This window comes from Dendrobates tinctorius, unplaced genomic scaffold, assembly GCF_039654945.1.
Source record: "Dendrobates tinctorius isolate UK_male_01 unplaced genomic scaffold, ASM3965494v1 ptg000228l, whole genome shotgun sequence".
NCBI lineage: Eukaryota > Metazoa > Chordata > Amphibia > Anura > Dendrobatidae > Dendrobates > Dendrobates tinctorius.
Window position 1 is genome coordinate 2,742,065 of NW_027361895.1, and position 25,714 is coordinate 2,767,778.

A 25,714-nucleotide genomic window follows, 5' to 3' on the forward strand; every position below is an offset into this window, starting at 1 on the left:
CCTATCCTGGCTATTTTACATAGTAATGTCCCCATCCTGGCCCCTTTACGTAATAATGTCCCTGTCCTTTCTATAATATCTCCCATCCTGGCCCCTTCCAATAATATCCCCCATCCTAGCCCCCAATAATGTCCTTCATCCTGGGCCCCTTCCTTCATTAATTGCCCCCATCTTAGACCCTTTCCTGTGTTAATGTCCCCCATCCTGGCCCCTTTATCTAATAATGTCCCCATCCTGTAGGAATGTCCCTGTCCTTACCGTAATAATATCTCCCATCTTGGTCCCCTCCAACAATATCCCCCATCTTGGCCCAATCCAATATTATCCCCCATCCTGCCCCCCCCAAATAATGTCTGCCATCCTGAGCTTCTTCATTAATGGCCCCCATCTTGGGTCCCTTCCTGTATTAATGTCCTCCATAGTGGCCCTTTCATGAAATAATGTCCCTTATCCTGGCCCGCTTCTGTAATAATTTCTCCCATACTGGCCCCCTCCAATAATGTCCACCATCCTGGCCCCTTCCTGTAATAATGTCCTCTGTTCTTCTCTAAAACATGTTGAAAAGAAACAAACAATTCTTCTTTACCTTTCTCTGCTCCCACGACGTGCGGCGTCATCGTCCATCGCTGGCGCACAAGTCTGCGGCTGACTTTGACGCGTCCGTCACGGGCAGCACATGACGTCACCGTGACCGCGATCATTACACCCCAGCTATGCTCCAGACTATATCTTATGACCTCTATGTTTTTATTTTATTTTTTACAATATTTGTATGAATATTTTCTTTCCCAGTATTTTACACTGTACATAGAATCCCGGGAAACACAAAAGAACAGGAAATGCTTTGTGCACTGACATAATCATAATAGAAAGAAGATTATGACCTTCAATCCCCTAATAAACTGTGCAACGGGGCATCGATGGGTGTGGAGGGCGCCCCCATGTTCTACAACCTAGCAAAACAAAGAAAAAAAAAGATGTCCAGTTTCGGACCAAAGAAGGAAACAGAAATAGTGAGGTTTCCCAAAGATTCTTGTGTCTTACTAGTGTAGACTTTGCACCACCCCGATATGGCGACATTTTAGCTTGGTGATAGAGGGGTATCTCGATCTTTCTGATAATGCAGATAAAGCACCCCCATAGCGTTACCCTCCTCAACCACCTGTACAGTGGGCCCAATACAGTCGGGGGGGGGGGTAACGTTCTCACCAAGCCCAGACTCATCCATCAGACACCAGAAAGAGAAGTGTAACCCATCACTGCACAGAACACCAGAACACATCTCCTCCAGATTCCTGTGGTGGCGTCTTTACACCATCGAATCCGACGCTCGGCATTGCGCTTGGTGATGTAAGGCTGCATGAAGATATACTTGCGAGTCCTACCACTAATTTCAAAAACAGCTAACATAAAAATTCAAAAAAACACATACCATAAGGATACGGCCTTCCCAAAACCTGTCCGATAACAAATGCACTAGCAGGATGCAGCAGGCCCCCACTGGTAAAGGCAAGGGCAGCACAGGTGCAAACTACTGATAATAACAGTCACCCACATACCTTGGTTTTTTTTTAAATTTTTCTATGTTAGCTGTTTTTGAAATTAGTGGTAGGGCTCGCAAGTATGAGGACCCTTGATGTTGGGTTGCGAGCTTATCTATTTTGGCCAAAATATTAACCAATAGCTCATTTAATGTATTTATCATATGCATTAATTTTTTCATCTTTTATTGCACTTTTTATCATTTTTTGCAGGATGCAGCTAGGCCTCTTTTTGTTGCCTTGGTGTACTGGGGCGTCCGTCTTTGTGGGGTGCATATATATATATATATATAGTGTTGGGCAGCCCGCCTGCTAATACTATGTGCGTCATCAATAGGCTGTTAGCCAGACACGTTGCATCACAAGTATTACCTGTGTGACTGGCGTTCTACTCAAGTCCTATTTGTATGCAGTTTTTCTACTATGCAGCCAACCCCTCCATAATCTGGTATGTGTGTGGGTGGCTGTTCTTATCAGTAGTTTGCACCTGTGCTGTCCTTGCCTTTATTAGTGAAGGCCTGCATCATTTTTAAAATTTTTCTATTACATTTTATTTAGTATCTCATAGCGTGGCATCACACAGTAAACGCTTAATTCAATACGTAATAGTATAGTAAATACTAATAATAAGTCATCGTTTGAATATATAATAATTTTAATTACATATTACAATTTTATTACAATGTAAGATGTCTCAAGAGACGTGTTTTCTATGATTATCTACCATGTATTCTAATATTAGACATAATACTTTAGGATTTGTCTTAATAATACTTCAATTATTCGGCAATCATATGAATAGTGCACATTAATTTGGTATCCCTGCTAGCTTATTAAATTGGCAAGAGCATGGAAATCTGGTATGTGGACAGTGTCACTGTCTGAAGTTTCTTTTGAGGTTAAAAATGATATAATAGGCAACCTGATTGTCCCTTTAATGGAACAGGGAGGAAGGCCTGATTTGAAATGTGCCTACTCCTCAGGGGCGGGGCTTTGAAAACTGGTACACTAGCTTCCATCCAATACGTGCTTATCATTTTTTAACATTAAATCTAGTAAGAATAATTTCTGGCTATCATAGAACGTGCCATCAATAAGAACATGCAAAACATTACATCTTGCTGTGTAGCTGCCACCTTGTCTGGCATCAAAAGCTCCTACAGTGGACAGTAAGCATCAGAAGTGGACCAATAGAAGAAAACAACCTGGTCTTACATCATGTAGATGGCCGACTGTGTGTGTCAGTTACCTAGGGAAGAGATGGCACTAGGATTCAGTATGAGACGAACCGGCAGAGGCAGTGTGCTGGGGGAAGTGTTCTGCTGGAAACTCGGCACTCAACATAAGTGATCAAAACAATAGTTTAATGTTGTCCACGCTTGTAGTAAACAAAACGTTTCGGTCTTACATCAGACCTTCATCAGTTACATTTTAGAGAGTGCTTATTAGGTCAGGTGGACCAATATATTCAGTCAAGGATCACGGGTTAAGTGTGCTGTGTCTCAGTGGCGTGTGCTGGATGTGGTGTCCACCGCTGGTCATATATGACCAGCGGTGGACACCGTGTCCAGCACACGCCACTGAGGCTCGGCGCACTTAACCCATTATGCACAGGTTTAGCAATATCTGCCTTACCCTATGATGCAGAGTAAATTGATCTAGTGATCCTTGACTGAATATATTGGTCCACCTGACCTAATAAGCACTCTCTAAAATGTAACTGATGAAGGTCTGATGTGTGACCGAAACGTCTTGTTTACTACGACCGTGGACAACATTAAACTATCGTTTTGATCTCTTAAGTTCAGTGCCGAGTTTCTTGATACTCTGCAGACATTGTCAGGAATGGAATATGATAAGGAGATTAAGGTGATGACTTGCCTCGGAAAACAAGTCCGATCCATGAAAGCAGCACCAAGAAACTTACAGGACCTCAAAGAACTGTTGCTCATGTCTTGGTATTAATACAATATTAGAAGTGGTCCAATTATTGGGGATGTCCATTTTGCTGCCTCGTTCTCAATCCTCTGTGAAACTTTTCCTAAGTTTTTAAAAGAGTGAAAATTTTCCAGTGTACAGTTACCAATAATGATAGCATCACCATACTGTTAACACTAACCATGGGGTCTACGGGTCGGCTGTAATGTGCAGTACCCTCCTATGCCTGTAGGTGTCACTATCATCGTTTGGGATCTGAGACCAATCCTATCAAAATGTAAATCCCTCCCCTGCTTACTGATAGCGACGATGACAACTCTTCACCCCATGATCAAAAGATTTATCGTCCTACATATCAAATAAATATTTCATAGCAATCTCCCATGTACAATTTTTTTTTTTTTTTTTTACACTTTTTCCCCATGAGATTAATATTTTATAATACTAGTTTATTAGAACGTTTTAAGAGTATACTACTAGATTTTCTTTATTGGAATGTCTCACCCAAAGACTTATCAACTTTCTGCAGAGACAAGACAGATATGAAGTGATGTACGTATCACTACGGCATCAGACTACACTGGGTTTGTTTGTAGTCTGTTTCTATGGAAACATATAGGAATGCAAGAGCGCCAAACTGTCGGTCAACCTTTCACTTTCTTCAGACTGGCATGACTCTCCGCCGAAAACAGTTGCAGGTGATGCATTTCAACAGGTTGAGGCTACAGTGAAAAAGGGAGCCATAGTTGAAGATGAGATTGTAGAATGTCCTAACGGAGAGGTTTCCAGTATTGTCAGCGTATTTCATAGCGGTGAGAGGGGTGTAAAGAAGGTTGGTCTGGTGACGGAAGACCGGCTGCTGCATTCCTATCACATTCACCGTGGCCTGCAGGAAATGAGAAGCTGAAATTAGCCCTTCAATGATTTCTAAAGTTGAAAAAGGAATCATATCTATCAATTTTAAAGGGGTTCTCTGAAAATTATATTAAATGGAGTCCCTGATATAATTCAAACTTCAGTCCATCCTAGTCACACTTCAGAACAGGCTGCGGACTGAAAGTGTACAGCTCCCAAGACCTACATCTCAACTGACCAGAGCTGTATAACACATACCTCAGTTGGCCAGGGGCAGGGCTGTGATATGTGAGAAAATATCTCTTCCTCACTGAGCACAAAATGGGTAATCTCCAGCTTCATCCTCCTCCACGTTTATTTGTTTAGCAGTTGGGGAGCAGTCAGTCTCTGTGCACTGCTACAAAGCTGTCAGACTGCCTGGAGGAGAAGGAGGAAGATGAAGCTGGAGAACTTGCTGAGCACAACGTGGGTTAAAACTTATTTCTTCACATATCACAGCCATGCTCCCCAGCCGCCGACTAGGCTATGTATGATGCAGCTCTTCTCAGTTGAGACACAGGTCTCGGGAGCTGTATGTCTTCATTCTACAACCCATACTGACAAGTGACTAGGATAGACTGCAGTTTGAATTTCATCAGGTATTCCAGTTTATCTCATTCCTGTAAAACTCTTTCAAGTTTATTGTTGTCTTTATGTTAATCTAGAAAATGCAAAAATTCTATAATACAAAAATCCCATCATGACTCAAAATTAAAGATTAACCGTTTTTTTTTTTTTTATTTAATAAATCAATAGTACACATGAAAATAAGCAATTTTGTAAGATATCTTATCTGAAAAATCTGCTTCTTTATCTTCCTGGAATGATTTTTAACTCAATTCATGGGTGAAATCTGTAAAAACTGATAGGTTGCTTCTACATGTGGCACATCAATGTTGTATTGGTGAAAGGCCAATAGTTCTGAACCTCAAGAAAGTGATTGATTACAGATTAGGAACAGCGGGAGAATGACTTTAAGGACTTTTTTGCAGAAGCAATAGAACCAAGCTAGATTACCAACCTTCGCCACGGCATCTGGTGCCTGCCCCAGGGTGACGAAGATCTCATGTGCACTCGGGAGGTAAACCTCCTTAAAGTATCTTATGGTCTCAGCATCGGCTCCAGGAAAGTCGGAGCGAGCCACTTCTTCCATCAACTTCATCTCGAACTCTGTGTTCACAGGGCCCGGCTCTATTAGAGAAATACTGGACATAACAACAAGAGCTGAGTTACATCACCCTGCTAAAAAAACAACACGCAAGTTCACCATACACATAGATTATATCTACAAAAGAGGGTAAAGGACTTTGGAAACACATTGCATCAATTTTGCATTGAGTTACAACCTGCACTATAGAACCTGTACCATAGTCCACACTGCAGGTAAAATTCTGTTTTTTTTTGTATATATCAACAGCAACATCTATAACAGTCCTTGCAGGTTATAAGAGCAGCTATTACAATGACACCTTTCAAATGGAATAACGCATTGCAGGATCTGTGGACTGCTAGATTTGAGTAGGGATAAGGCCATGTGCACATGGTGCGGATTCTGCTCCGAATCTGGAGCGTTTCAGGCTCTGCGGGTCCGCAGCAGATTTAGCTGCGTTGTACAGTACCATTGTTTTCAATGGTAAACTGGAAAACACTGTGCACATGCTGCGGGATCAAATCCGCAGCATGTCAATTCTTTGTGCGGATTCCTCTGCGGTTTCACACCTCCATTGTAGAGGTGTGAAACCGCAGGGCTAAACCGCAGGTCTTTTGACATGAGAATTTACCTGTGGATTTTTCCAAATCCGCGCGGAAAAATCCGCCAGACCAAAATCTACGTGTGCACATAGCGTAAAGAATATAATAACTATAAGGCTATGTGCACACGCTGCGGATTCTGCTGCGGTTACGCAGCGTTTTTGGCCCTGCGGAACCGCAGCCGTTCCGCAGACATGGTACAGTACCTTGTTATCCAATGAGATTTCCAAACCGCAGTGCCCAAGCTGCGTTTTTTTCCGCGGTTTACAATCCGCAGCATGTCAACTCTTTCTGCGGATTCCGCAGCGGTCTGGCACCTGTTCAATTGTCCAGGTGTCAAACCGCAGTGGAAAACCGCTGGCAAATCCACAGATAAACCGCAGGTCACTTTACCTGTGGCTTTACCTGCGGATCCACACGGAAAAAAACGCAGGTTAATCCGCAGCGTGTGCACTTAGCCTAATACTGCCCCTATGTACAAGAGTATAACTAATATAATACTGCTCTTATGTACAAGAATATAACTACTATAATACTTCTCCTATGTACAAGAATATAAGTACTATAATACTGCCCCTATGTACAAGAATATAACTACTATAATACTGCCCCTATGTACAATAATATAACTACTATAATACTGCCCCTATGTAGAAGAATATAATTACTATAATACTGCCCCTATGTAGAAGAATATAACTACTATAATACTGCCCACTATGTACAAGAATATAACTACTATAATACTGCCCTCTAGGTACAAGAATATAACTACTATAATACTGCTCCCTATGTTCAAGAATATAACTAGTATAATACTGCCCTCTAGGTACAAGAATATAACTACTATAATACTGCCCCTATGTACAAGAATATAACTACTATAATACTGTTCCCTATGTACAAGAATATAACTACTATAATACTGCCCCCTATGTACAAGAATATAACTACTATAATACTTCTCCTATGTACAAGAATATAAGTACTATAATACTGCCCCTATGTACAAGAATATAACTACTATAATACTGCCCCTATGTACAATAATATAACTACTATAATACTGCCCCTATGTAGAAGAATATAATTACTATAATACTGCCCCTATGTAGAAGAATATAACTACTATAATACTGCTCTTATGTACAAGAATATAACTACTATAATACTTCTCCTATGTACAAGAATATAAGTACTATAATACTGCCCCTATGTACAAGAATATAACTACTATAATACTGCCCCTATGTACAATAATATAACTACTATAATACTGCTCTTATGTACAAGAATATAACTACTATAATACTTCTCCTATGTACAAGAATATAAGTACTATAATACTGCCCCTATGTACAAGAATATAACTACTATAATACTGCCCCTATGTACAATAATATAACTACTATAATACTGCCCCTATGTAGAAGAATATAATTACTATAATACTGCCCCTATGTAGAAGAATATAACTACTATAATACTGCCCACTATGTACAAGAATATAACTACTATAATACTGCCCCTATGTACAAGAATATACTATAATACTGCTCCCTATGTACAAGAATATAACTACTATAATACTGCTCCTATGTACAAGAATATAACTACTATAATACTGCCCCCTATGTACAAGAATATAACTACTATAATACTGCCCCCTGTGTACAAGAATATAACTACTATAATACTGCCCCCTATGTACAAGAATATAACTACTATAATACTGCCCCCTATGTACAGGAATATAACTACTATAATATTGCTCCCTATGTACAAGAATATAACTACTATAATACTGCTCCTATGTACAAGAATATAACTACTATAATACTTCGACTATGTACAAGAATATAACTACTATAATACTGTTCCCTATGTACAAGAATATAACTACTATAATACTGCCCCCTATGTACAAGAATATAATTACTATAATACTGCCCCTATGTACAAGAATATAACTACTATAATACTGCTCCTATGTACATGAATATAACTACTATAATACTTCGACTATGTACAAGAATATAACTACTATAATACTGTCCCCTGTGTACAAGAATATAACTACTATAATACTGCCCCCTATGTACAAGAATATAATTACTATAATACTGCCCCTATGTGCAAGAATATAACTACTATAATACTGCTCCCTATGTACAAGAATATAACTACTATAATACTGCTCCCTATGTACAAGAATATAACTACTATAATACTGCCCCTATGTACAAGAATATAACTACTATAATACTGCCCCTATGTACAAGAATATAACTACTATAATACTGCTCCTATGTGCAAGAATATAACTACTATAATACTGCTCCTATGTACAAGAATATAACTACTATAATACTGCCCCCTATGTACAAGAATATAACTACTATAATACTGTCCCTATGTACAGGAATATAACTACTATAATACTGCCCCCTATGTACAAGAATATAGCTACTATAATACTGCTCCCTATGTACAAGAATATAACTACTATAATACTGCCCCTATGTACAAGAATATAACTACTATAATACTGCCCCTATGTACAAGAATATAACTACTATAATAGTGCCCCCTATGTACAAGAATATAACTACTATAATACTTTCCCTATGTACAGGAATATAACTACTATAATACTGCCCCCTATATACAAGAATATAACTACTATAATACTGCTCCTATGTACAAGAATATAGCTACTATAATACTGCTCCCTATGTACAAGAATATAACTACTATAATACTGCCCCCTATATACAAGAATATAACTACTATAATACTGCCCCTATGTACAAGAATATAACTACTATAATAGTGCCCCCTATGTACAAGAATATAACTACTATAATACTTTCCCTATGTACAGGAATATAACTACTATAATACTGCCCCCTATATACAAGAATATAACTACTATAATACTGCTCCTATGTACAAGAATATAGCTACTATAATACTGCCCCCTATGTACAAGAATATAACTACTATAATACTACCCCCTATGTACAAGAATATAACTACTATAATACTGCCCCCTATGTACAAGAATATAACTACTATAATACTGCCCCCTATGTACAAGAATATACAGTGCCTTACAAAAGTATTCGGCCCCCTGGAACTTTACAACCTTTTCCCACATATCATGCTTCAAACATAAAGATACCAAATGTAAATTTTTGGTGAAGAATCAACAAGTGGGACACAATTGTGAAGTTGAACAAAATTTATTGGTTATTTTAATTTTTTGTGGAAATTCAAAAACTGAAAAGTGGGGCGTGCAATATTATTCGGCCCCTTTCACTTAATACTTTGTTGCTCCACCTTTTGCTGCGATTACAGCTGCAAGCCGCTTGGGGTATGTCTCTATTAGTTTTGTACATCGAGAGACTGAAATTCTTGCCCATTCTTCCTTGGCAAACAGCTCGAGCTCAGTGAGGTTTGATGGAGATCGTTTGTGAACAGCAGTTTTCAGCTCTTTCCACAGATTCTCGATGGGATTCAGGTCTGGACTTTGACTTGGCCATTCTAACACCTGGATACGTTTATTTGTGAACCATTCCACTGTAGATTTTGCTTTATGTTTGGGATCATTGTCTTGTTGGAAGACAATTCTCCGTCCCAGTATCAGGTCTTTTGCAGACTCCAACAGGTTTTCTTCAAGAATGGTCCTGTATTTGGCTCCATCCATCTTCCCATCAATTTTAACCATCTTCCCTGTCCCTGCAGAAGAAAAGCAGGCCCAAACCATGATGCTGCCACTACCATGCTTGACAGTGGGGATGTTGTATTCAGGGTGATGAGCTGTGTTGCCTTTACGCCAAATATATCGTTTGACATTGTTGCCAAAAAGTTTGATTTTGGTTTCATCTGACCAGAGCACCTTCTTCCATGTTTGGTGTGTCTCCCAGGTGGCTTGTTGCAAACTGTAAACAACACTTTTTATGGATATCTTTGAGAAATGGCTTTCTTCTTGCCACTCTTCCATAAAGGCCAGATTTTTGCAGTGTACGACTGATTGTTGTCCTATGGACAGACTGTCCCACCTCAGCTGTAGATCTCTGCAGTTCATCCAGAGTGATCATGGGCCTCTTGGCTGCATCTCTGATCCGTCTTCTCCTTGTTTGAGATGAAAGTTTAGAGGGACGGCCGGGTCTTGGTAGATTTGCAGTGGTATGATACTCCTTCCATTTCAATATGATCGCTTGCACAGTGCTACTTGGGCGGTTTAAAGTTTTGGAAATCATTTTGTATCCAATTCTGGCTTTAAACTTCTCCATAACAGTATCACGGACCTGCCTGTTGTGTTCCTTGGTCTTCATGATGCTCTCTGTGCTTAAAACAGAACCCTGAGACTATCACAGAGCAGGTGAATTTATACGGAGACTTGATTACACACAGGTGGATTATATTTATCATCATTAGTCATTTAGGACAACATTGGATCATTTAGAGATCCACAATGAACTTCTGGAGTGAGTTTGCTGCACAGAAAGTAAAGAGGCCGAATAATATTGCACGCCCCACTTTTCAGTATTTGAATTTCCACAAAAATGTAAAATAACCAATAAATTTTGCTCAACTTCACAATTGTGTCCCACTTGTTGTTGATTCTTCACCAAAAATTTACATTTGGTATCTTTAAGTTTGAAGCATGACATATGGGAAAAGGTTGAAAAGTTCCAGGGGGCCGAATACTTTCGCAAGGCACTGTAACTACTAGAATGCTGCTCCTATGTACAAGAATATAACTACTATAATACTGCTCCTATGTACAAGAATATAACTACTATAATACTGCTCCTATGTACAAGAATATAACTACTATAATACTGCTCCTATGTACAAGAATATAACTACTATAATACTGCCCCTATGTACAATAATATAACTACTATAATACTGTCCCCTATGTACAAGAATATAACTACTATAATACTGCCCCCTATGTACAAGAATATAACTACTATAATACTGCTCCCTATGTGCAAGAATATAACTACTATAATACTGCTCCAATGTACAAGAATATAACTACTATAATACTGCTCCTATGTACAAGAATATAACTACTATAATACTGCCCCCTATGTACAGAAATATAGCTACTATAATACTGCCCCCTATGTACAAGAATATAACTACTATAATACTGCTCCCTATGTGCAAGAATATAACTACTATAATACTGCTCCTATGTACAAGAATATAACTACTATAATACTGCTCCTATGTACAAGAATATAACTACTATAATACTGCTCCCTATGTACAAGAATATAACTACTATAATACTGCCCCCTATGTACAGGAATATAACTACTATAATATTGCTCCCTATGTACAAGAATATAACTACTATAATACTGCTCCTATGTACAAGAATATAACTACTATAATACTTCGACTATGTACAAGAATATAACTACTATAATACTGTTCCCTATGTACAAGAATATAACTACTATAATACTGCCCCCTATGTACAAGAATATAATTACTATAATACTGCCCCTATGTACAAGAATATAACTACTATAATACTGCTCCTATGTACATGAATATAACTACTATAATACTTCGACTATGTACAAGAATATAACTACTATAATACTTCGACTATGTACAAGAATATAACTACTATTATACTGTTCCCTATGTACAAGAATATAACTATAATACTGCCCCCTATGTACAAGAATATAACTACTATAATACTGCCCCCTATGTACAAGAATATAATTACTATAATACTGCCCCTATGTGCAAGAATATAACTACTATAATACTGCTCCCTATGTACAAGAATATAACTACTATAATACTGCTCCCTATGTACAAGAATATAACTACTATAATACTGCCCCTATGTACAAGAATATAACTACTATAATACTGCCCCCTATGTACAAGAATATAACTACTATAATACTGCTCCTATGTGCAAGAATATAACTACTATAATACTGCTCCTATGTACAAGAATATAACTACTATAATACTGCCCCTATGTACAAGAATATAACTACTATAATACTGCCCCCTATGTACAAGAATATAACTACTATAATACTGCTCCCTATGTACAAGAATATAACTACTATAATACTGCCCCTATGTACATGAATATAACTACTATAATACTGCTCCTATGTACAAGAATATAACTACTATAATACTGCCCCCTATGTGCAGAAATATAGCTACTATAATACTGCCCCCTATGTACAAGAATATAACTACTATAATACTGCTCCCTATGTGCAAGAATATAACTACTATAATACTGCTCCTATGTACAAGAATATAACTACTATAATACTGCTCCTATGTACAAGAATATAACTACTATAATACTGCTCCTATGTGCAAGAATATAACTACTATAATACTGCCCCCTATGTACAAGAATATAACTACTATAATACTGCCCCCTATGTACAAGAATATAACTACTATAATACTGCTCCTATGTACAAGAATATAACTACTATAATACTGCCCCCTATGTACATGAATATAACTACTATAATACTGCTCCTATGTACAAGAATATAACTACTATAATACTGCCCCCTATGTACAGAAATATAGCTACTATAATACTGCCCCCTATGTACAAGAATATAACTACTATAATACTGCTCCCTATGTGCAAGAATATAACTACTATAATACTGCTCCTATGTACAAGAATATAACTACTATAATACTGCCCCTCTATGTACAAGAATATAACTACTATAATACTGCTCCTATGTACAAGAATATAACTACTATAATACTGCCCCCTATGTACAAGAATATAACTACTATAATACTGCCCCCTATGTACAAGAATATAACTACTATAATACTGCCCCCTATGTACAAGAATATAACTACTATAATACTGCTCCTATGTACAAGAATAAAGCTACTATAAGGCTACTTTCACACATCAGGTTTTCGGCGTCAGGCGCGATCCGGCGTCGTGCCGGAACGCCGGATCCGGCAAATGTTTAGTAAAACCGGATGTGAAGGATCCGGTTTTCTGCCGGATCCGTCTTGTTCTTGACAGACAAAACCGGATCCGTCTCATCCGGTTCATCCGTTTTTCTATCCATTTTTCGACGGATTACGCCGGATCCGGTTTTTAAAATTGACCCTTGTGGCCTTCCGAACGGGATTGGCTACTGGAAAACTATATATAGCATGTTCCTACAGCCCATCTTTGACAGGTTGTCGAGGAGAAAGTGCAGGTTGGAGAGAAGAGCAAGTTACTGGCGAAGATGGATGTTGTGATTGGAAATATTTTGAAGAATTTGGCGGATTTTATAGCGGAGGCGAATCGTTTGAGGGTGATTGTTCTGGAGAAGGAGAGAGCGAGACAGCAGCGCATCAGGCATCGTAGACGACGTTTGTGGATCCACCCCATCACAGCCAAGAGAATGACGCGTGGGGTCTATTCTACACTCTGCATGGACCTTCGACGAAACCCGGATACTTTTTTTGGATATGTTCGGATGAAAATGGAGAATTTTGATTACTTGGTGGAGCGCATTGCACACCTCATAAGAAAAGCGGACACCTATTGCCGCTTCTCTGTTTCACCCGCAGAGCGTCTGATGGTGACTTTAAGGTAAGCCACATTTATTGGATATGATCGCATCAGAGCACACTTTCACTGCAATCTTGTTGGTGGTAGTTTGTATCTCCAAATCTCCAAGTGTTATAGCTCAGTTTTGGTATGTAATGCTGTGATTTTAAACTAATTGATTGTTTTTTAATTCCCCACAGATTTCTTGCAACTGGAGAATCCCTTTCGTCACTGCATTTCCAGTACAGACTCGGGATTTCCACCATATCTGGAATAGTGAAGTACACATGCCGTGCACTGTGGGACTCCTTAGCTGAAGAGTTTTTACCAGAGCCCACAACAGAGAGGTGGATTGAAATTGCTGACAAGTTTCAACAGATATGTCAGTTTCCCAACTGCTTGGGCGCTGTGGACGGGAAACATATCCGCATTGTAAAGCCAGCTGGATCGGGATCGGAATATTTCAATTACAAGAAATATTTTTCAATTGTCCTCATGGCCATCGCTGACGCGGAATACAAATTTATTGCGGTTGATATTGGGGCCTATGGCCGCTCCAATGACTCTCAAGTTTTCAAACTGTCTGCCATGGGGCGTAAACTGTATGGAAACACCTTCCAGTTCCCACCACCTAGACCGCTGCCGCAAACATCTGGTCCACCTATGCCATTTGTCTGTGTAGGGGATGAAGCCTTCCAGCTGTCAGAACACCTTTTGAAACCGTACTCTAGCAGAGGATTGACAAGACCAAAACGCATTTTTAATTACCGCCTCACAAGAGCAAGAAGAATGGTTGAATGTACCTTTGGTATTCTGACAGCCAAATGGCGGGTCCTATTGACTGCGATCAACCTCAAGACAGAAACTGTGGACGAGGTGATCAAAGCGTGCGTGGTACTCCACAATTTTGTTATCTGCAAGGAACCCATTTCCATTGAGGACACCTCTGAAGAAACCACCTTGCAAGATTACCATGACATTACCACTAGAAGTTCTGTGACGGTTTCAGTAATGAGGGACAATTTTGCACTATACTTTATGTCACCTCAAGGCAGAGTACACTGGCAGGATGACAGAGTGTGAAAGATTTGTGCCCAACCAAACTTGTGTACCTTCTGTACCAACAGTATATACCTTTGCCAACCAAAGTTGGCTATCTTGTCATGGTCTCTATTTTTAGCTTTAGGCCACAGGTGTGTACCTGGTTGTGTTTTATGCAAAGTATTTCACCTTTTAACAAAAGTTGTGTACATTGTTATGAAATCACCAACAATAAACACAACTTTTTAGGTGAAATACTTTGCTTCAAACACAACCAGGAACACAACTGTGGCAAAAAGCTAAAATTTACCCACAGTTATATACCTGGTTTTGAATACCTTTTTACCTTTTAAATACCCTTTATTTAACCATTTTTTTAAACATATTTCGCCGCAGAAAGAAATGACAGACAACCAGTGTAAACAAAAATTTTACTTTTATTTAAAATATTTTTTTGTTTGTAAACTGTTTTTAAAGTTAAAAAAACTTTTTTAATAAAGGTTTGAAAAAAAACTGGGCATTTTTATTACAAAACACATCATAAATCTGTGTAGTGTGGGGTGGAAATACTGCTGTAGGGGCTGCGGGACACTTCGACACTGGGAGTGTGGAGAGAGGATTGGGATCGTGGTGGGGAAGGAACAGTTAGAGGTGATAGTGTGGAAAAAGCTACAGAATGGGTGGACATGTGGGAGGCAGAAGAGGTGGTGGGCGGTGGAGTGGAGGGTTGGGCAGGGACTGTAGGAGCAGATGATGTTGATGGAAAGTTGTATGGGGAAGGAGTTTGGTACTGGGCAGGTTGCTGGAAGTGGGGAGATGTCTGGTACTGGGGAGGTTGCTGGTACTGGGGAGGTTGCTGGTACTGGGGAGGTTGCTGGTATGTAATAGGAGGGGGAGGATGGAAAGTGGCTGGAGGGGGTGCAGATGTAATAGGAGGGGGAGGATGGAAAGTGGCTGGAGGGGGTGCAGATGTAATAGGAGGGGGAGGATGGAAAGTGGCTGGAGGGGGTGCAGATGTAATAGGAGGGGGAGGTTGGAAAGTGGCTGGAGGGGGTGCAGGTGGAGGAACTACAGTGGTGGGAGGTGGAGGTTGGGAGGTAACCTGCTGTAGAGCACCGTGGCACAAATGCATTACATGCATCTGCTGGGTAGGAGATAGTGTTGCCATGCGCTCCACAACAGACCTGAAAAAGGTGTGGTTTGGCGAAGATCTTGCTTCTGAATGCATGGTTTGCAGAAGTGTCTTCACCTCCAGAATGCTGGAGTTGATCTGCTGAAAGCCTGCGGAGATTTGCTCTGACAAGACTTTTAGACAGTTCTGGAAAGATGCATTCAGATGCAAGAACTCTGGCGCATAACTCTTTTCCTGACCCCTCTGCCGCTGCCGCCCAGTACCCGCAGGTGTACTAGAGGTGGCAGGGGTAGAAGGGTGGGGTAAAGGGAAAGCGATCTCCTCACCAGCAGCTTCATGTAATGTAGGCGGCCACGATGCTCCTGTGCTGGTGGATGGGACAGATGGGTCGAATGTGTGGGAAGTCTGGGAAGGTGCAGATGTACCGAGGCGGTCGAAGTGTCCCTCGGTGCCGGTCTCCTCAGGGATCGCCTCAGAAGGGTCCAATCGTGCAGGCTCCCGAGTGCTGCTCACCGTGCTGTGGAATAAAGAGAAAAAAAAACAATTAAAATAGTGACATGGTATGGCCCTGGCTGAAAAAAAAAATTTACATCTAAACATTTTTTTGTCACATGTGGTGTGTAATATTTACCTTCTGGTGAGCATTGTCTCCCGGAGGAACGACAGGGCTCGTGCGTACTTGTACTTGCTCCTGCGTCCTCCAGATCCACTCGGGGCCCGCATCTCTTTATTGAACTCCTTCTTGAAACGATCCCTCACAGACCGCCACCGCTTCACAATTCTCTCCCCTGAAACGAGAAAGGACAAAGTGGTTAGTATACAACATCAGTGTTTCCCAAACTCCAGTCCTCATGGTCCCCAGGGGTCATGTTTTCAGGATTTCCAAAGTAAATAGAAATCCTGAACACATGATCCGTGGGGACCACGAGGACTGGAGTTCGGGAAACACTGGTTTAAATCAAGCAACCGGTACTGTATATACTTACGCTCTTTAATCTGGGCCCGAGCTTCGAGGTCCTCCCAGCGGCCCACAAGGAGCGAACAGATTTCCTCCCAGAGTCGTCGGGTAACGATCAGGTCAGCGTGGCGGCGGTCAGCCATATTCCAGAGCGGCTCCCTTTCTCTGACGAGATCGATGAGGCGGTCCACATCAATCCCTCCATCGTCAGAGTCGGGAGCACGCTGTGAAGGCTGTTAAAGAAAAAGACAAAAATAACATAATTAGCCTCCACAAAAGAAATGAAATAAAAAGTGCAAAAAAACCAAAGCAAAAATATTTATACTTACACGCTGGTGACCGCCGCGTTGCTGTCGCCGACGAACCTGGGAGGCACTGCGAGGACCTCTTGGCCGAGCACCAGATTGGGAAGACTAGAGAAGAAAACAAAAAATGTTATGTCTTTGGATGTAGGCATTTTTTTGCTGTGTGTGGTCTGCAGAACATTGTTTTCTATGTGTTGTGTGTAGTGTGATGTTGTGTTTCTGCGTTTGATGCAAAAAACTTACCAATTGTGAGCCCACTCCAAGTGTCTGTCCACCCCTTCCTTCTTCTTCTGGGAGCTCCTCTTCATCTTGTGATTCCTGTTTTGAAATAAAAGGCAATGAATAGACATATATTACAGAGAAGATGGATTTTGGAAATAAAAACTTACCGTCAAAAGCTGACGATGCGAGGGAGGGCTCCCAGAAGAAGATGTGCTGTCTTCCTCATGGCCAGACTCCATGGCTGTGGGTGGTGTTTCTGCTGCTGCCATTGCTGCTGCTGCTGCTGCATCTATTGGGCGGCTGTTGAATAAAGAGAAACAAAGGGCCAATGAATATCTTGATATTCCATAGCCCTAGTTTGGAGGAATGGGGGATTTGATAATTACCGTCTCTCATCTGCTGCTGGACTCCCCTCCCGTTGTTCAGCATGCTGCTCCATTTGGGGTGGTGCTGATGGTGCTGCTGCAGATGTCTCCTGCCTTCTCCTGTGCCTGGTTGCTGTCTTGGGTGGCATGTTGGGTGTGGCTGTGGGTCCCACTGTCTTGCTTTTATATATGTCTTGTGGGCAGAGCTACTGAGCATGCTCAGACCAAAGAAACCGGATCCGGCCGCCGGATCCGGCTGTCGCCGGATCAGGCGCATTGCGGCGCTCATAGGCTTTCATTGTATGAAAAAGCCGGACACGCCGGATCCGGCGTGTCCGGCTTTTTCGCCGGAGACAAAAAACGTTACAGTAGCCATTTTTTCCAGACGCCGGATCGCGTCACATTGCCGGATCCGGCGAAAATCGGATGAAACGCATGGCCATCCGGCTCGATCCGGCTCTAATGCAAGTCAATGGGGGGGAAACCGGATCCGGCATTGCTTTTCGCCGGATCCGGTTTTAGTCAAAAGCGCCGGATCGCGCCTGACACCGAAAACCTGATGTGTGAAAGAGGCCTTATACTGCTCCTATGTACATGAATATAACTACTATAATACTGCCCTCTAAAGTTTCTCAAGCAGATGGAAACTCACATCTCATTGATAAATATGTGATCAATGAAAAATGCAATTTCGGATATACTCACAATATATTGAATTTTAAGAGCTGAACAGCCAGACATTCACAGAATCCTTCAATTGCAAACTTCGATGCTGCGTAGATGTCATTAAATACAATCCCTGCGTAATAAAAAAAACAACGTGAAGCGCACCACATGTACACAAAACGTCAAACTGATACTATGTAGCATGATAATCCCTCAGACTAGAAGCGGATCGTACGTTTCCTGTTGCTCCAACCTCCAGTGATCAGCTCAAAGCAAGAAACAAGTGTTCTGTTATCTAGCAGCGGCACCGCAGGCAGAATGAAACATTACACAGTGGGCATTAAAATTAAAGAGGGCAGGTCCTCCAGATCAAGATGTACTTCGTGTGAGCTGTGACTCCAATAGTTGTGGGTAGTTAATATCGTAGTTTCATAAGTGCTGCACCCTCCAAGGCTCTATAAGCTCCTTGAGAAAGCCACCAGGCGAAATGTACGTTGGAGTCACTGGGTACGTTCAGCTGGTAACTAAACCTTCCCAAACTTTATTATATGATGCTTATGGCCTACTTACTGGTTTGATCATAAGGCCACAGCGTGGAAGCGCAAATATTGTATAGTCATTATACCCACTTCCTATATGTTTTGCAGTGATTTCCCATTGTCACAGGTGACACCGAAGAGGTCACACAGATTCCACCGCTTCCACCTGTATGTCAAGGGAACGCAACCATGCTGCCACCAATCATCTCACACAACTACACAATTGTCTGACGAGTGATGGTATGTACACTTCCGATTCCAACACATGGAATATATATATATATATTGTGAGGTAGCGCCTATTGTTCGTGTTGGGGGACACTCACTTGGCAGCGGATTAATATGGTCAGGCACGGGTTTTTCACATAAATAGTCCATATGGTTTATTTTTATACGGCATAAACCATGGAAGCATGAAGAAAAGTAACAGTCTTATATCAGACAGAAGAATGTTCATAATAGAGCTCCGCTCTCTTAGCCCTGTGGTCACACAGGCTGTGCCATGTCCAGTAACTCGGCTCTATAGCCTCAGCACAGTTATTTCCCACTGTCCGGGGTTACCTCTTAGTTGCTTCTTATTCAGGACGTCCGTCCCCTCCTGGGGATTGTCCAACACACACAGGCCTCACCGGGTCCAAAATCTCGCCATGTGCTCCAGGGATTCGATCCTCCTTCCAGGATCTCCCAGCACAGACCTTAGGGGACCTTGCAATCTAAACCATTCAGGTACACACATTCTCTCCATGTGACCCACCCTTGCCACATTATATGGTCCATAACCACACCCACAAGTGAGGTATGGATCACATGGTCTTGACCTTACTAAAGGTCCTATTCCACACAGCCATACACACATAGGCTTTACTTTGGGCATTCAGACACATCCCTGGGTGGATTTGTAGGTGACTGGTCCCACCCATCTCACCAAGTCACCTGGAAGCTTCCCTAAACAGAAACCATCATCAGTACCTCTGCTGATCAATACACGTTCCAGCTTCCATCACAGGGCCACCCACCCTGTGATACATATCAGTCATTTACCATCCTACCACTCATCATTTCTCCATCACAATAATGGAAATGCCTGTATGCATGTCCTGGGATGCCCACACAGCACCCCCTAGCTGTCACAGGGGTCACTGCACCACACACATCCCCCCTCTCTTCAAACTTGTGAGGTTGAACACTTGTCATAAACCAGGGGCCTCGAGACTTGGCACCCATGTCACCTTGGCCTACCAGTCCAGAGGGGCCTTTCAGTCGTCTTTGAGCGTCAGCTCCCGAGACATAGTCCATCACTGTCACTGTATCCCTCTCTGACCAACACATTATCGGACTTTGTCCTTTCCCGTTTCAGGGTTAAACTGTTAGGCCTCCCCCGCCCCCAGCGGTCCTTATGTTGGCTTTGTGCTTTGGCCCTTAAGTCACAGTCCAACTGTATCACTAGACCACTTTTAGTCTCCACATTTCTGCAGTACGCCCCGTCACCCGACCTGTCTCTCACTGGCCGGCTCTCCCGGTTGGTAAGGTCAGAAGTTCCACTTACAGTTGAGTCAACTGTCTGGCCTGAGTCTGACCCATTTAGTACCTCACAGGAGCTAACGTCCGTCAGTTTCATACTGCCAGTAGAGCTGACACTTGCAGATTCTCGACGTTCTTTGCTGACAGTCTTCGGCTACCTGCCATTTAATTATTTAGAGGATCCCCTCGGGCCCTTATACCTTGGGTTGAAGGCGGCCACCACCTGATGTTCTGCATCTGTTTATTAATCTGCAGTCTGTCCATTCTCAACTGCTCTATCTCCTGCAGGTAGGCTACCCAATATTCTAGTAGCATTCGGATGTTCCTCAGGCTTTCCACGGAGCCAACAACAATGACTGGAATCATGTCATCCTCAACAGCTACTTGGATTTCACCAGCAGGTGGGATCCTCACTCTCTTCACACCGGATCTATTAACCATCTCCTGCATCACCTTTCCAAGTCGTCCAATGACTCTCCCTGCCAGAAGTGTGGGTACCGGAATTACATCTTCCACCAAGCCCAGCTGTATTTTAGCTTCCCTCACAAGCTCCAGACGTCGAGCGGCTTTCCCATTACTCGGGGTAATCATCTGTTTTGCGCGGAGACATTGCAGATGCTTATCCGTCAGGACAGCCACCCTCTTCTCTGTGACTTCCGTTTATGCCAGTATCACCAACTGGTTGGTCTCTGGGGCCCATTTCACACTCTAGGCTTTTGCTGCCTTTTTAAAGGCCTCATGCACACCCGTACTGGCACACGCTTCTCGCATATCTTCGGGCACCTCCACCACGTACTCGAAGAGCGAAGCCTCACTCTCTTCATGGACAGATGGCTCCCGGTTTACCTCGGACACTTCCCTCAAGACATCTGTCATGACTGGGTGACTGTCTTGTTCAGCTCTTAGCTCACAATCTTCCTGAGCTTTACTCTGTTCAAGACCCCTTGCCAAGAAGGGCATTGACAGCTCTGCCTGGTTATCACTCTGGCACGGCCGCTGTAAGTCTTCGACCACCAACTTCTCCTCTTGCTGAAGACCTCTTACTGCTTCTCTGAGCACTTCCACGTTTTTTCTTAAGGCCTTATTTACATTATGCCACGTTGACAGGTGACCTCTGAGCTCAGAGACTTCTTTCTCCAGCTCCTCCAGCCTGAGCTCAGCCATTTATTTCAGGGCCTTTTCTTGTACGATATGCTCTTTCCACATGCACACTTCCTTGGTCAGTTTGTCAACTTGACCCTCTAGTTGTCGGATGATAGAGGTCAAATCGGAGAGCTTCTCCTCTTTCTCTAGCTTCTCCGAGGGTGCAGTTTGTTCAGCCCCTTTCCGGCCTTTACCCCTCCGGCGACGGGAGGAAGACTTGCCACTTAGACCTGAGCAAGTCTTACTGCACTCCTTTCCACTGTCGTCACTGTCTGAATGGGAGTCACCACCACCCGATCAGTCATCCTGTAAACAGCAGTCCCCACTTCTAACGGTGTCGGACCCTTCTGCTAAGTCCCCGAGTTGGTCAGATACACCATTTCTTCTGGTCATTCCTACAGTAGAAAGGCCTCCATCCTCCTGCTGTAGAGGAACTCCCCTCTCCCACAAGTCGGAGAACAGTTTAGAGTTGCAGCCTATAACCACTGGACAAGACAAATTCGGGACTATAGCGACATCCTGTCCCGCAATTTCCCAGCCCGTCTCAAAGATTACCCTGACCACTGGATAATCCTTAGTGCCCCCGTGTTTGCAGGTGACCCCAGACCTTTCTACCAGGTGTTTCAAATCCCTCAGGTGCAGCCCTCACTAGAGTCACCGGGCTCCCAGAGTCGATCAGACCAACCACATCTTCATTATTTATCTGTAGGGCACACCCCCGTAGCACCGTGGCGTATTGGTAGTTTATATAGCAGACTGTACACATATAGTATACTTGCCGCTGGCAAATGTCTGTCTGCGCTACCCCTTTAACTTTGGGATTTTCCGCCCCGATTCCCTGGGACTCCACCCCCTTTTGGGCAACTACTCCCTTTTGGGATACCGCCCCCTTTTGGGACTCCACCCCTTTTAGGGCAACTACTCGCTTTTGGGACTCCACCTCCTTTTGGGCACCCATTGCTGTTTTGGGTTACCACCCCCTTTTTTGGGACACCACCCCTTTTAGGGACACCACCCCTCTCTGGGGTACACTCCGTGGACTCCCCCACGGAACTCTCAGAACTACAATACTCAGAGAGATTAGCAAAATTAGGATTATTTAGTCTAGAAAAAAGACGACTGAGGGGCGATCTAATAACCATGTATAAGTATATAAGGGGCCAATACAAATATCTCTCCGAGGATCTGTTTATACCAAGGAAGGTGACGGTCGCAAGGGGGCATTCTCTGCATCTGGAGGAGAAAAGGTTTTTCTACCAACATAGAAGAGGATTCTTTACTGTTAGGGCAGTGAGAATCTGGAATTCCCTGCCTGAGGAGGTGGTGATGGCGAACTCAGTCGAAGGGTTCAAGAGAGGCCCGGATGTCTTCCTGGAGCCCACCAATATTGTATCTTACAGTTATTAGGTTCTTTAGAAGGACGTAGATCTGAACTGGACGGGCAAATGTCTTTTTTCGGCCTTACTAACTATGTTACTATGTTACTATGAGTTCACACCATACAGTTTGTCTTTTGGGCTTGTACTGGCCCTTTAAGAGGTTTAACACTCCGATAACCTCTTACGACACCCCACCAGCTCCTGCTGGCACTGACACAGCTCCTGCTGTAGCCACAAATCGGCAGCTCTAGCTGCCGCTCACAAGCAGCTGCTGGTGTCACTGCAGCTCCTGCTGCCACAAGTCCATGCAAACTCCTGCTGCGCTATCTTCATGGACCTGCCAATCCACAGCAATCTTCGTAACCCCGCCGAGTTACAGCTAGACGCTTGTCACCTTCGTGACCCCACTGAGCCACCGCAAGCTGACTTGGAAAAAAAAAAACTTTGTGACCCCGCCGAGTCACAGCAAACACCTGACCTCCTGTACTCCCCTGAACCAGTGTCCCTGCACTCCTAACGTTCCCTATGCCGGTTCCGCACCGTGCGACGCACGTGTACCTTAAAACCCTGACTCGCCCAGCACCTAAAACCTCACTAGGAAATTGGTCGGTGTGGAAACTAATCCCACCACTGCACTAAACACACATAAGGGAAAATGACAATACAGGGGGAACACCACTTAGCTTTGCTCTGTTGCGTACGCTCCTAGCAACAGAGCCACCACCTGCGTGCATCTTCTCCACCCGGATCCATCACCATAGTGCAGCCTTGGAGCAGAGTCCACCACCATCTGCAGCTGCCCAGTAAACAGAGTCCCAAAGATGAGTCCAGCTTCTGCCAAAAAGTCCAGCATGCTCGAGTCCAACTTTTCTGCCAAGAAGTCCAGCATGCTTGAGTCCAGTTTTCAGCAACCAAGTCCAGCATACTAAATGCAACTCTCACCATAGTCGCCACTCCACCAAGCCATGCAAGCACTTCCTGCTGACACCATAAACTGCGACTCCACCACGCCATGCCAGCCCTTCTTGCAAACCACATCGTTGGACTCCACCAATCCATGCCAGCACTCCTTGCAGACTCCATAGCTGACTCACCCCCTCTGGTTGGGCTGCCCAGGACTCTCATTCAGCTCCTTCATCACCCAGGCTTGCTTCCCAAATGACGAATTATCAATATCACCAACGATCATGAAACACACCTGAAACTCTTTTATAGAGCCTCACACCTGATTTGTAATACATGCACATTAAAACTAAAGTGTAATACCACTCACCACCACCAGGGCAACTTAGAACAAACAACACCATGTGTAATAATTCTAATGGCCACCGGGGGGCAATTAACCCACTTTGTCACCAAGCCAAAGGGAAAAAAGTTCACTGTGTCCATTTACTTGTCAGATCCACCTTGGATCATGACACGACTCCTGTCTGTTACCTGTTGGTGACAGCCACACAGGTTCCTGGATGCCTCTTCTCAGAGGTATCCCACAAATTATCAATTCACAGTCTCTTTCTGACCCCGGTCAGTATCACACGGTTTTCAAGACCGTTACCTGTTGGCCACGCAGGTTCCTGGATCCCTCTTACCGCAGAGGTATCCTGTACACATTTTTCTCTGACCCCGGTCAGTATCACACGGTTTTCAAGACCGTCTGCTCCTTTTGGCTCAGAGTCGCCAGCAATGCAACATGTGCTTCTTGGAGCGTTGCCCCTAGCAACCCAGTTTTTAGACCTCGTCCGTTGCCCCTAGCAACAAGGCTACAAAAGTGCCCTTAGCATTCTCCACCAATTATAAGGTAGCGCCTATTGTTCGTGTTGGGGGACACTCACTTAGCAGCGGATTAATATGGTCAGGCACGGGTTTTTCACATAAATAGTCCATACGGTTTATCTTTGTACGGCATAAACCATGGAAGCATGAAGAAAAGTAACAGTCTTATATCAGACAGAAGAATGTTCATAATAGGGCTCCGCTCTCTCAGACCTGTGGTCACACAGGCTGTGCCATGTCCAGCAACCCGGCTGTATAGCCTCAGCACAGTTATTTCTCCCTTTCCGGGGGTACCTCTTAGTTGCTCCTTAATCAGGAAGTCAGTCCCCTCCTGGGGATCATCCAACACACACAGGCCTCACCGGGTCCAAAGACTTGCCACGTGCTCCAGGGATCCGATCCTCCTTCCTGGATCTCCCAGCACAGACCTTAGAGGACCTTGCAATCTAAACCATTCAGGTACACACACTCTCTCCATGTGGCCCACCCTGGTCACATTATATGGTCCATAACCACACCCACAGGTGAGGTATGGATCACATGATCATGACCTCACTAAAGGTCCAATTCCACACAGCCATACACACATAGGCTTTACTTTGGGCGTTCAGACACACACCCCTGGGTGGGTTTGTAGGTGACTGGTCCCACCCATCTCACCAAGTCACCTGGAAACTTCCCTATTGTAAACAGAAACCATCAGCAATACCTCTGCTGATCAATACACATTCCAGCTTCCATCACAGGGCCACCCACCCTGTGTTACATATCGGTCATTTACTATCCTGCCGCTCATCATTTCTCCATCACAATAATGGAATTGCCTGTATGCATGTCTTGGGACGCCCACACATCGCCCCCTAGCTGTCACAGGGGTCACTGCACCACATAATATATATTGTATATATATCACGGTACCTTCACTGCCATCTTCACAATAATAAAAGA

The 25,714-nt window shown here is 43.1% G+C and overlaps 2 protein-coding genes across 3 annotated transcripts in view; both read right to left on the reverse strand.

Annotated features, from left to right (window-relative positions):
• SHFL (shiftless antiviral inhibitor of ribosomal frameshifting) overlaps positions 1-1,988 on the reverse strand; it is a 97,418-nt gene extending 95,430 nt beyond the window's left edge. The window contains exon 1 of one of the 2 annotated variants that reach the window (XM_073555701.1): positions 1,914-1,988. Coding sequence is in view for 1 of the 2 variants with exons in the window: in XM_073555700.1 (XP_073411801.1) it covers positions 1,433-1,435 (3 nt within the window). In the remaining variant the exon portion in view is untranslated. Of the gene's footprint in view, positions 1-1,432; positions 1,496-1,913 lie in introns of those variants that run through there. The other variant, XM_073555700.1, reaches the window with a different exon arrangement.
• A 1,317-nt stretch (positions 1,989-3,305) lies between these two features.
• Positions 3,306-25,714, reverse strand: part of RDH8 (retinol dehydrogenase 8) — a 46,730-nt gene continuing 24,321 nt past the window's right edge. Inside the window, exons 4-6 of the mRNA XM_073555702.1 lie at positions 18,451-18,544; positions 5,395-5,578; positions 3,306-4,365 (exon numbers count right to left, since the gene is read on the reverse strand). Coding sequence (XP_073411803.1) covers positions 4,141-4,365; positions 5,395-5,578; positions 18,451-18,544 — 503 coding nt within the window. The 3' untranslated portion in view covers positions 3,306-4,140. The remainder of the gene's footprint in view (positions 4,366-5,394; positions 5,579-18,450; positions 18,545-25,714) is intronic.